Source organism: Erpetoichthys calabaricus, chromosome 5 (assembly GCF_900747795.2).
Source record: "Erpetoichthys calabaricus chromosome 5, fErpCal1.3, whole genome shotgun sequence".
Lineage (NCBI taxonomy): Eukaryota > Metazoa > Chordata > Cladistia > Polypteriformes > Polypteridae > Erpetoichthys > Erpetoichthys calabaricus.
In genome coordinates, this window is record NC_041398.2 from 80,868,043 (window position 1) to 80,880,630 (window position 12,588).

At 38.0% G+C, this 12,588-nt stretch overlaps 1 protein-coding gene across 1 annotated transcript in view; it reads left to right on the top strand.

The window, feature by feature from the left end:
• The first annotated feature begins 257 nt into the window (after window positions 1-257).
• Window positions 258-12,588, top strand: part of LOC114651748 (N-alpha-acetyltransferase 15, NatA auxiliary subunit) — a 122,616-nt gene continuing 110,285 nt past the window's right edge. The window contains exon 1 of the mRNA XM_028801696.2: window positions 258-491. Within this exon, the coding sequence (XP_028657529.1) occupies window positions 438-491 (54 nt within the window). The 5' untranslated portion in view covers window positions 258-437. The remainder of the gene's footprint in view (window positions 492-12,588) is intronic.

Here is a 12,588-nt window from a genome sequence, read left to right on the forward strand (position 1 = left end):
AATCATTACATTTTCCTGATTGTATTGTAAATACAGAATTAAAGTTTAAAAAACTAATATTGAATAAAAGTTACAAAAAATCTTTTGGAAAGGAAAAAATCCACGACCTCTTCCCGTCCATCACTTACCCCTTGCGTTATGGAGGAGTAATGGCACGCTTCCCGTTCTGTTGGACCATCGTGAGGTCACTGCGCATGCGTCACAAACCGCTTGACCCGGAGGAGAAGTGCGTCGGCCATTTTGGTCTGATAGGGGGGCTTTGAGTCACCACGTGAGAGAGGAAAAGGATAGTGAGCCCGAGAGAGGGGAGAGAGAGGTCTTGGAGAACCTGGAAGAAACGGAGGAAGAGAGTGCAAAAGAAAGACGGATTTTCCTCGTTTTTTTCTTGTTTGTAACTCACATGCTATAAGGCAAGAGAACAGATCCAAGCTTGAGCAATGCCGACAGTCACGCTGCCGCCGAAGGAGAACGCTCTGTTTAAGAGGATTTTGGTGAGTGCTGGTTTGATTTCTCCGCAAGTTAACCACTGCCCCTCATTCTCCCTCCCTTTCCATCCTGGCCTTCGACAGCACCAAACGGGTAGCTCTACTGCAGAACCGGTCAGAAACACCTGAAGGCCTAGTGGGCACCTTTCAAGGGATCGGCCCGTCTGTGACCGAGGGAGAATTCAGCAGTTGTGTGCGCACCTGTGCTTTGAACCCCGTTGTTTATTAGTGTGTTTGCCTTGTCTCCTAAAGGTGTGAAGCATGCTTACCCTTTCACTTTTACGGTGTGCCAGGAGAGAATACCTTCAGGTTGCCGGCCCGGCGGTGATCTGCCATGGGAGGGTTTGGGGACACGTTCGTTGTTTGCTTGTAAAACTTAAGTTCAGTGGGAGTGGAGAGTGGTCCCACACTTCTGCCCGCCTCAATTGCGACCCCCTTCCCTTTGAATCAAAAGTGCTCACTTTGCATGTTCACTTGGCTGCTGTGTCAGGTGTCTCACTGTCGCTTGGCAAGGGTTCCGGTTTCCGAAGTGTCACTGCGAGTCGCGCATAGGAAATGCTGTGTGTGTGTGTGGCTTTGTCTCATTTTTTGATGGTCAGTATGGAAGACGCTCTTCGTACTTTGAGCGCTATGCTTCCTGTATCCGGCCTGTAAATGGTCATCCCGTGCACACGTGTGGTGGAGTTCGGTTCAGTTCACAGGATAATCACATTTGTACTGGTTATAAGTAGTCCTAACAAGACTTACCAGAAGGCATATCTGCTTCCACGTTTACATTTGTCATGTTCTGAAGGATGTTGGATTGTTATATAGATTAGGGCAATGTATTATTGCTTTCATTGTGAAGCCACAGAAAGGCCTAGTTGCAGAGTTGTCTTGTTTGATTGATTGATAGACAGAAGGAAAAAACTTTATTTGGCCCCAGGGGAAAACTTGGCTTTTTACAGATGCTCAATAAATAAATGCATAAATACCAGAATGATTAAAATGAAAGGAAATGTCTGACTTAGCAGTTACAGTGAAGCATATTGAAGGTGTATTGCCATAGGTGTGAAGGAGCCCCAGTAGCCTGTCATGACACACTTGTGCTAAATACTGTAATTTGTTGGTTAAAAGTACTGGACATTAGAGTGTCAGAGAGGTTCATAATGGCACTCAGTTTTATCTTCATTCTCTCTACTATTACTAGCTCAAGCTAGACAAGGGTGCATCCCATAACTGAGCCAGCCTTTTTAATTAGTTTGTTGATTTAGTGGGCCTCTCTTGAAATGGTTTCCAGCACAGCATACCTCAGCATAGAAATTCACACTCACCATTACAGAGTTGTAGACGATGTGATGGCTGTCACTACTCTGATTAACCTCATTGGTGTTTCATTTTTTTTTCTCAAAAAAAAATAAATATAAAAAGCATTGCATTTGTTGGCTTGAAAACTGACATTTTTATTAAATCTCATCTTTCTAATGTAAAACATGCAAAGCACTAAAAGTACAAAGTCACAACTGTATAAAGTATAATAGTGATACAAATAATAATAATATGAACCGTATACTGCACATGTGTGAGTGATGCAAGCATCACGTTCGGTTTCATTTTCATCCACCTGGATATATGCAAGTTTATATCCCCTTAACTGGGATGGCTGGATGGTATTGAAGGCACTGGCGAGATCAGAAAACATATTCCTCACAGTTCTGCTAGCTGCTGAGAGTAAGCCTTGTGGAGCCGATAGGTAATTGCATCTTCTGCTCCCGTCTTTGCTTATCAATATGCCTAGGCCTGGCCTGTCCCGTCCAGTGGTTCATTATCCATAACATAATATACTCATGCACTTGCATATCTCTTGAGCTTATGAGCTAACCCCTTAACAGGGATGGCTGGCTGGCATTGAAAGGACTAGAGAAAAAAAAACACAATCCTCACAGTGGTGTCAGTTTTGTCCAGGTGAGGGTATGCCCTGTAGAACAGATAGATAATTGCATCCTCCACTTCAATCTTGATGTGTAGTAATGCAGGTACAACCTAAAGGTTGGTTATCAGTTAAGTCATTCTTCTTTAGATTTTCTGTGTGACCCTCAGCAAGTTGCAAGGTGCATCTACTAAAATGTATCCTGTGTGGATATACTTTTAATTTTTCTCCTGTATTAATTTTCTTTCATGATGCCTTTCAGTTAATTTTAAAGGACCACTCCACCCAAAATAATGCATATATTTTTTATATGTTATTCTTTTTAGTTTGAAGTGGTGGCACAGAACAATTTTTAATTTTATCGCAGTTGTGCTGCTGGTTCGCTTTAAGGGAGACCACTGTTCATGTCCTAGATTTTCCCTGAATGCAGTTTACATGTTTTACCTGTTTCTGCATGGGTTTCCTCTGGGCTCTTTGGTTTCCCTTCACAGTCCAAAGACGAGGCAGGTTAGGTGTATTGGCAATGGTATATTTGTCCTAGTGTGTGTGTTCACTTTATGGTGGACAAGAGCCCTGTCTGGGAATTGTTCCTTTCTTGAGTCCTATGCTTGCTGAAATGTGCTGTGACTTCCTTGTGACCCTGCTCAGGATAAAGTGGGTTTGATAGATGGATGTTTTTGTGGAGGAAGTACATAATAAAGATTATAATAGAATGAGAGCCAATAACGACCAATACTGGACAACAGCAAACAATGTGAAAAAGAAAAAAAATCTCAGGTAACTTGTGTCATTATAATCCACATCGTCATTCACCCTCAATTTATTCAGTTCAAAAAGCACTATATTATAGGGCTGAGGAAATGGTTGATCATATTGTCCATCGCTGATTTGCTGACCATATTGTCGATATACATAGAAATTGAGGATTGGCTCCAAGCATTTTCATAACTTTCCTTAAATTACCAAACTGCAGCCATCACATTCAGGCTTTTAGGTAGTCTTAACTGCAGCAGGAATAGCTAAAGAGTAATATAAAGACAGGGTATTGGCCAAGTTGCCCCTTATAACTGAAAATTCTTAAAACTTTTTTTATTGCAACCCTATCTTTTTTTGGTTTCCACAAGACCCAATCCGTTTTGAATATAGAATTGTGGCTGATTGTCATACTGGAAGGGAGAAAATTTGTTCCTCCTTAGAGAATCGTGGACGGTCATGAGAGCGTGGTTGGGTGATCAGAACATAGACAACAGAAATAGATTGGCAACCTCTGCTACCTTTAACCTAATATCAGTGATGAGCTAACAATTTCAGCGAAGCTGAATTTGTCTCCCTTCAGTAAAACAACCGTGAAACTATGCTGTTAAGTGACCAGTTAAATTCATGCCTTTGATACAGGAAGAATGGCGGAAGTCTAATCAGCATACAAAGTTTGAATGGGAAGCGCACAGGTATATATTATGGTGCTGTAGTGTTTGCAGGCTTTGACTACCCATGGCTCTTTACAGCTCTCTTTAAGGTAGCTCACTGTCCTTATAATGACTGCTTGCTGTTGTCATTCTGAAGCTGGTCATTTGTACTATGAAATGCCAGCTCATAGTGTGTTGTCACTGAACCCTAGGCTAGTGTGACTTGTAAGCAACATTAGGCTTTTTGGCCTTCATAATTTATCACTTTGTTTAGCAACTTGATGTTGCTCTATTTACATTAGGATCAATTTCTGTTTAAAATATAAGTAAGATTTTACTTGGGGATTTTAACTGAGAGATTCAAGTATATTGATTGGATATGAGTGGCAATAGTTCTGTGATTCTTCTTTCTTAGAATTCACATACAAAGATTACCAAAAACTGAGCATGGAGAAGTTAGGTTATAGCATTTCAAGCACTTTGACTAACCTTCTCCAGAGTGCTTATATTTGTAATTTTCTTTGAAAGTTACTTTGCTTTTCTTTTTGTATGCACTTGAGTTAACTATTAATTTACTCGGGTTTTCGTTTTTGGTCTCTGCAATGGACTGAAATGCTGTGTTTCATTCTGTTACTTAGTGGTATACATGTTCTGACTACCCATGACTGTTGCATCAAGAGGAGTTTCAGAATGGATGTACAGTAATCCCTCCTCCATCGCGGGGGTTACGTTCCAGAACCCCCCGCGAAAGGTGAAAATCCGCGAAGTAGAAACCATATGTTTATATGGTTATTTTTATATTGTCATGCTTGGGTCACAGATTTGCACAGAAACACAGGAGGTTGTAGAGAGACAGGAACTTTATTCAAACACTGCAAACAAACATTTGTCTCTTTTTCAAAAGTTTAAACTGTGCTCAATGACAAGACAGAGATGACAGTTCCGTCTCACAATTAAAAGAATGCAAACATATCTTCCTCTTCAAAGGAGTGCGCGTCAGGAGCAGAGAATGTCAGAGAGAGAGAGAAAAGCAAACAAATCAATAGGGCTGTTTGGCTTTTAAGTATGCGAAGCACCCGCCACACAAAGCAGTTGCAAGGAAGGCAGCAGCTCACACCCCCTCCGTTAGGAGCAGAGAATGTCCGAGAGAGAGACAGATAAAAACAATCAAAAATCAATATGTGCCCTTCGAGCTTTTAAGTATGCGAAGCACCGTGCAGCATGTTCCTTCACGAAGCAGCTGCACAGAAGGGAGCAACGTGAAGGTAATCTTTCAGCATTTTTAGACGAGCATCCGTATCGTCTAGGTGTGCGAACAGCCCCCCTGCTCACACCCCCTCCGTCAGGAGCAGAGAATGTCAGAGCGAGAGAGAGAAAAGTAAAAATCAAAAATCAATACGTGCTGTTTGATCTTTTAAGTATGCGAAGCACCGTGCAGGAAGCATATCGCTTGATAAAGTAGCCATATGTAAGCCCAGCAAAGAAGAGAGCAATGTGAAGGTAATCTCTCAGCGTTTTTTGAGGAGCGGCCGTATCCTCTAGGGGTGCGAAGAGCCCCCGTGCTCACAGTATATTTGAGGAGTTTTATTTAATACGTAATACGCGCTCTGGTTGGGTAGCTTCTCAGCCATCTGCCAATAGCGTCCCTTGTATGAAATCAACTGGGCAAACCAACTGAGGAAGTATGTACCAGAAATTAAAAGACCCATTGTCCGCAGAAATCCGCGAACCAGCAAAAAATCCGCGATATATATTTAAATATGCTTACATATAAAATCCTCGATAGAGTGAAGCCGTGAAAGTCGAAGCGCGATAAAGCGAGGGATTACTGTATTTAAAAGCAATGGTAATAGATTCGATTTTAAGATTGAACGTAGAAATTTTATTGTGTCCATTAAGTAGCACAGATATAAAACTTTTTTTTTTTTTTTTATTTTTTTTTTTTAAATCAATGATTTTATTTAGCTGTGCTGCTTACCATTCGAATAATACTCTGGAAAATGTAGTAAGTCACTGGAAAAAAAATGGCATTGGCAGTGTAGTATTTACTGGGTCTTGGTCACAAGCTTTTATTTTATTTATTTTAAAGCACGGCTCATTGTAGCACTTTGTTCCTTTGATAATTTCAGTGTGGTTTGTTGCAACAGTATGTTGCAATATTAACGCAGGGATCAATTTTTGTTTAAACTATAAGATTTTATGTTAGGGATGGCTAAGCACTACAATAGGGTTTTGATCTTTCTTAGGAACCATATATGAATATCGCCAAATATCTTGTACAATATCTTGTTTTCATTTTAAATTTACATACACTATGTGATGATGAGAGAGATGCACTTTATTATTATCATTATTGATGGGTAGGGCTCATTTATGATAAATTGAGAACAAAAACAAACCTCTAAAGTTTTGGTATTTTAAACGTCTGCAGTTTTACATATTAAATAACACCCGGTAGTGAACTAATAACAGATATACTCTTTCACATTCTTTGAGGTAGTACTGGGCGGTATGACCAAAATTCTATATCACGGTATTTTTCAAAATTATACCGGTTTCACGGTATTGGACGGTATGTGAATGTTAACCACATTTTCCACTGCAATTATTGGCTAAGAATAACCTATTCCACTGTCATGAGAATTGTACATTGTACAAAAAAACATTTTAATGTGCACACAAGTATTAATACAGGTTTGCATGGCCCCATAAAGTGATAGTTTTCAAGGGGGTGGCACTAATGAAGAGAAGGAATCACATTGCATGACAGATGCAGTCAAAATATTGAGCCTTTTTATTGAACACAGTTTGCAAACAACTTAAACTAAAATTTTAGCAACATATTTTCAACCATCCAAAGAGGCATTTAGACTTAGTAAAATATCCAGAGGTGCTTGTCAAAAGTTGTATTGCACTGAACATGTCTTAGAAAAGGAATAAATAGTAAATATTTTTTGTAAACCAACTACACTTTCTGTTAATAGTAATCTCTGTCCACTGACACGTTAAAGTGACTTTTTAAACACCTTTACCATCCTTAAACTGCACAATATTTAAACTAATAAATAATAATAAAATAAATAATAGTATTATTACTGGAAGTTGCACTATTACTTCCAAGACTTCAAGCCCAGGTGCATTACACAGTATTGACAATAAAACAAGTGCAACTTGGGGATGACTCCTTTACCAAATGAACCATCATTAAGGCAAACTGCATTAATATGGTCCTTGCTTCAAGCTAAGCTATATACATGAATAATAAAACTGCAACTTGCATTTATAGTGCAATTTGTGGTATAGCCCTGCGGAAGCGTATTAGGGCCATGGTGGGAAAAAAAAAATACGGACACAGTGAAGAAAAAAAAAAAACTATATGTCAAGAATAAAGTGGACATGTTGACTTTATTCTCGACATTTCCACTTTATTCTCGGTTTATTTTGTCATTAAAGTAGAATGTTGTAAACTAAACTTCATTCTAAAATCAATGTTTAATTTACTAGATTTTCTCAAACCCCGTCATAAGTTAATGTAGTACATTAAATGCTTTATAATTTAATTTTGATCACCAAATTGATTCAACTAGGAATATTCCATTGATTCAGTCTTGCTACCTAATTTTGTGTTAAAACATGATTTTCGTAATTCCCTCTGTGTGTCCAATATTGTGAAAAGAATATGGCTGTGTAAGTCTTTATTAGTGTTGCTTTACTTTAGGCATCATTAACTTAATATTGAGGTTTTCTTTTACAAGATTCAATTCTGGGTCTTAGATTTCAGTCACAAAGGATGCTTCTTGTGAATAAGTATTCAGTGACAAAGTCTTGACTGTACACGGAGGCTTCACAATATGGAAAAAGCATGCTAGAGAAATTGTTTTCCTCCCTCTTATTACTCACTGAACTGTACAGCATACTGTATACCAATGATACTCAGACTGTACCCCACAGGGTCCTTTTATTTTAGCACACAGGGTATATTTTGTAAATAAAGAATATTATCGATTGATTTTTAAATAAAAAATATTTCCTCTGAATTACTCTCGAGATCCACTAAATGCTCAATGTATAATATAAAGCAGTTTGTGTGAACTTAGGGCTTGGTGATATGGACTGAAATTGATATTGCAAATATTTTCAACCAAATGTATTAGATATATTCTGATTTGTAATCAAAACGCCTTAAAGATTGAAGATTAGAACCATATAGACATGTATATACACATTTTTATACAGATTCGAAAACTGGTATTTCTCGCAACAATAATATGAAACATTAGCAAAGTTTTTTTTTTTTTTTTTTTTTACAATTTAATGAATTGCTGTGGCACAAGGAAACAGCTCAAATAATGTTTTTTCTAGCCATTTTTGTTTTATATCTCCTGTACTTATTTTTCAGTTTTCATTTTATGTATTGCCTGCTTTTCTGGCATGTGTCTGCCAGTCAGTAAACACTACTTTCTACCTCTCTCTGTTTGACTGTTTTATATAAGGAAAGACAACACTCTTAAATCGTTATGATTATCATTATGATTCACATCTTTTTTGATGGTTCTCTGGTCAGAGAGTGGCAGAATAGAGTCCAGAGAACAACATTATATCTAATCTTTTTATTGTCAATTTTCTAAATATAAAGAAATCAATTTTTTCAGTCTGGGGAGATTTATTTGTACATGCTGTCTGAATAAATAATGAAAGAGAACAGTTAAATGACACCAAATGATGAGTAAAATACAATGCAGTGCTTTTGACTGCTCAAGTTAGAACAGTTTTGAAAATGTTAATAACCAGTTCTTAAGACAGTCACAAAACAAATATTATGATTAACAGACACTGTAGTAAAATAATTTGCATTTAATATTCAAAGGCACACGATGCTCAAGAAGCACAAAAAAATACAGTATTGCAAATGCTGCCATGTACCGTGTTTAAATATGTGAGTGAACTCTTTCAATAAAGGTAGTATTTAACCACTAAGATAACAATTGTATAGAAATTCACTAATCTTATGTTTGATCACTGATGCACACAACTTGAGATATGTTATAAGTTAAACATTTCAAGGTGGCAGACTGCTGTGTTTTAACATGGCAAGGCACAAAGTGTGGTAAATACAGTACACAAAGACAGTAGAATACTAAACTGGATGAGAAAACACAACACCATCATTTAAAGTATTAAAGACAGACTTTTCCATAGCCATTGGGATGTTCTGTTTCCCTGGTAAGCAAAAATAAAATCTCAAAAATGAAAATAAAATTGCTGGTAATGTGAAGGCTAATTTTATTACTCCCTATATCGTGTGAAATGAACAGATGAGGGCTCACAAATTTTGTAGCTGTCTCGCTTGTGGTGTGATGTGAATTACTGGCTAGTGTAGTTATTTGACCACTTGACAGCATGCAAGTATTTTCTAGGCAAAAGTGTGTTTTGCTATACAGTAAGCTCATACACTATGCAACAGAATAGCAAACATTTTATGAACGTAGCAGGGACTCCTCTTTCCAGGGATGCAGTATAACACATTATAGGTGTCACAAGTGTCTGGGTAACTTTTTCATATGTAGTAACAGGTTTTATCTTTACATACTGTACTGCTTGAACTGTCATTCCTGGTAAAGCAAACCATTGGCAAATGGCAACACCAACCCAACCTGTTCTAAACTTCTTCTTCTTCTTCTTGTTTTCACACTTATCACTGCTAGACACTGTGTCTGGAGTCATCGTGAACTAGCTTAGAAAGAGTGCTGGAGACGATTTTATTTAACATTCAGAACTTTTGGAAAATAAATGCTGAACATTGGGGTATGGACTTTTGCATTTTAATTTTTATTAAATATTGAAACAAATCAAAAATTCAATGTTCAGTTGTTGCCAAATGTTTTGAGAATAACACAAGTATTGGTTTTCACAAAGTTTGCTGCTTCAGTGTTTTTAGATCTTTTTGTCAGATGTTTCTATGGTATACTGAAGTATAATTGCAAGCACTTCATAAGTTTCATAGCCTTTTATTGACAATTACCTTAAGTTCATGCAAAGAATCAATATTTGCAGTGTTGGCCCTTCTTTTTCAGTACCGCAACAATTCGCCCTGGCATGCTGTCAATCAACTTCTGGGCCTAGTCCTGACTGATCGCAGTCCATTCTTGCATAATCAATGCTTGGAGTTTGTCAGAGTTTGTGGGTTTTTGTTTGTTCATCCGCCTCTTGAGGATTGACCACAAGTTCTCAATGGCATTAATGTCTGGGGATTCTCCTGGCCATGGATGCAAAATTTCGATGTTTTTTTTTTTTTTTTTTTTGTTCCTCGAGCCACTTAGTTATCACTTTTGCCTTATGGCACGGCGCTCCATCATGCTGGAAAAGGCATTGTTCGTCACCAAGCTGTTCTTGGACGGTTGGGAGAAGTTGCTCTCGGAGGATGTTTTGATACCATTCTTTATTCATGGCTGTATTCTTAGGCAGAATTATGAGTGAGCCCACTCTGTGGGCTGAGACGCAACCCCACACATGAATGGTCTCAGGATGGTTTGAATTCACTGGAGAGAAGTGGCTGCTTTGCTACCCTTCTTGACACCAGGCCATCCTCCAAAAGTCTTCACCTCACTGTGTGTGCAGATGCATTCATACCTGCCTGCTGCTATTCCTGAGCAAGCTCTGCACTAGTGGTGCCCCGATCCTGTAGCCGAATCAGCATTAGGAGAAGCTCCTGGTGCTTGCTGGACTATCTTGGGTGCCCTGAAGCCGCCTTCACCTCTTTATTCTAATTCAATCAGCATGATAGAGTGATCTCCAGCCTTCTCCTCGTCAACACTCTCAACTGTGTTAACGAAAGAATCTCTGAAATGATGTCAGCCGGTCCTTTTGTGGAAATGTTTTTTTTTGGGATTAAGTTCATTTTCATGGTAAGGAAGGACATTGCAGTTCATCTGATCACTCTTCATAACATTCTAGAGCAGGGGTCTCCAACCTTTTTTCCACTGAGGGCTACTTTTACAAAATGAAAATGGCCGACAGCTACTCATGTTTTCTAACGTTTATTCTCATAGCTTATTTCAACCCAAACAAACTAAATAAGCTTGTTTTGCCTGAACATTTACAAAATGTTGGTGTCCACAACTCACATTTTGCATTAAAACATCACAAAAAATATTTAGTTCACCTGCAAGTGCATTTTGTATGTCTATATGCATTTTCTAGTGTATCTCACCATTGAATTAAAACATGAATGCTGTCAAAACAAAACAATGCAATTACAAATACACAGATATTACTTATTCATTTGTCATTTTGTTACATGTCACTGTTTCACTTCACAAGAGTATTCACATGTCCAGTTGCATGTGTGTTGTGTTTTTTAGTTAGTCAGATGACTGGCACTGCATGGAGTCAACAAGAGAGGTGTATGGTGGAGTGTAGCCACTGAGGTTCATTCTTATGGAGTCATTTAAATGTTCATCTGTCAGTCTTGTTCTGAACTTTGATTTTATGACATTCATGTCAGAAAAGGCAGACTCTCAGAGGTTATGTAGACCCAAACAAAGCAGATATTTTCAGAGCTGCTTGGTGAAGATTCTTATAGTTATCTGGCTCTATTAAGCTCCAGAAATGCTGAGAATGCTGTTGAGACTTTAACTGCACATTATTTTGAAGGTTTACTAATATATATAAAATCCAATGGCAGTCCGTCTGCTTTTCACGAGGGAACTACTTAACGGATTTAGACCGGGTTTTTTCTATAATTTGCTTGAACATTCTGGCTGACTTTCTCTCTCTCATTTCACTATGTATCATAGTTTGCTTGCGGTACCGATTTATTTGCGCGAATCCGAGATCCACGCAATGGACCTGGGGGGGGGTGCGGGGGGGTGGGGCTTTTCCCTCACTCACTAGCCAGCTTCGGGGCGTGTTCATTAACTCTGCTTAGCTAGCGGATGAGAGAACAATTGAATTCAACTTTGTTTGATATTTAAAATAAAATGTTACTTAAGTCTTGATGAGTTTGAGTCTGGATATTCTCTTAATTGTATGCCATATTGAAAAGATGGATTGCAATAAAGTTTATGGATCGTGATTTTGTGTTCTAAGGATCGTGATATGATTTTTTGGAAAGATCACTCACCCCTAATGTGACTAATCAAGTTTTCAAATTTATGTAGGATTCATTAACCCTTTGGCAAGCTACATGGAAAGGGGTTGCGAGCTACCGTTAACTCATGAATGACATGTTGAAGACCCCTGTTCTAGAGTATATGCAAATTGCCATCATAAAAACTGAGGGAGCAAACTTTGTGAAAATTAATATTTGTGTCATTCTCAAAACCTTTGGTCATGACTGTATTGCTCAGTCCTGCTCAAACTGTTTTAAATTCAGAAAATTAAGTAGTGTAGAAGAAACTAGTGAACACTGAACAGTTCTTGTATATGTGATTACTGTTAATGCCAGTGAAAGAGATGGGTGTCTTGGTTCTGGGAAATTTTATAACTCTGATCAAACATGTAACTGTTTTAATGGCCGTCAGGTGTCAATTAAATGTTTTTTTTAGTAAAAGGCATAAATGTGCTGTGTGATGAGGGCTAAATATGGATACCTTTCTACAAAACCGCTTTTTTCATCTTGTAAATGCTGTTACATTTTTTCTGCCTTTTTTTCTAGTTTGTTTGGAATTCTTCTTTCAGTGTTTTCAAACATTTTAGTTTACTTTTGTGCAGGAAGTGATTTGGTACATTTTTAATGCTTATTTGAGTGGAGCCTCAGTGATCTACCTCATTTTGAACTTTAGATTTA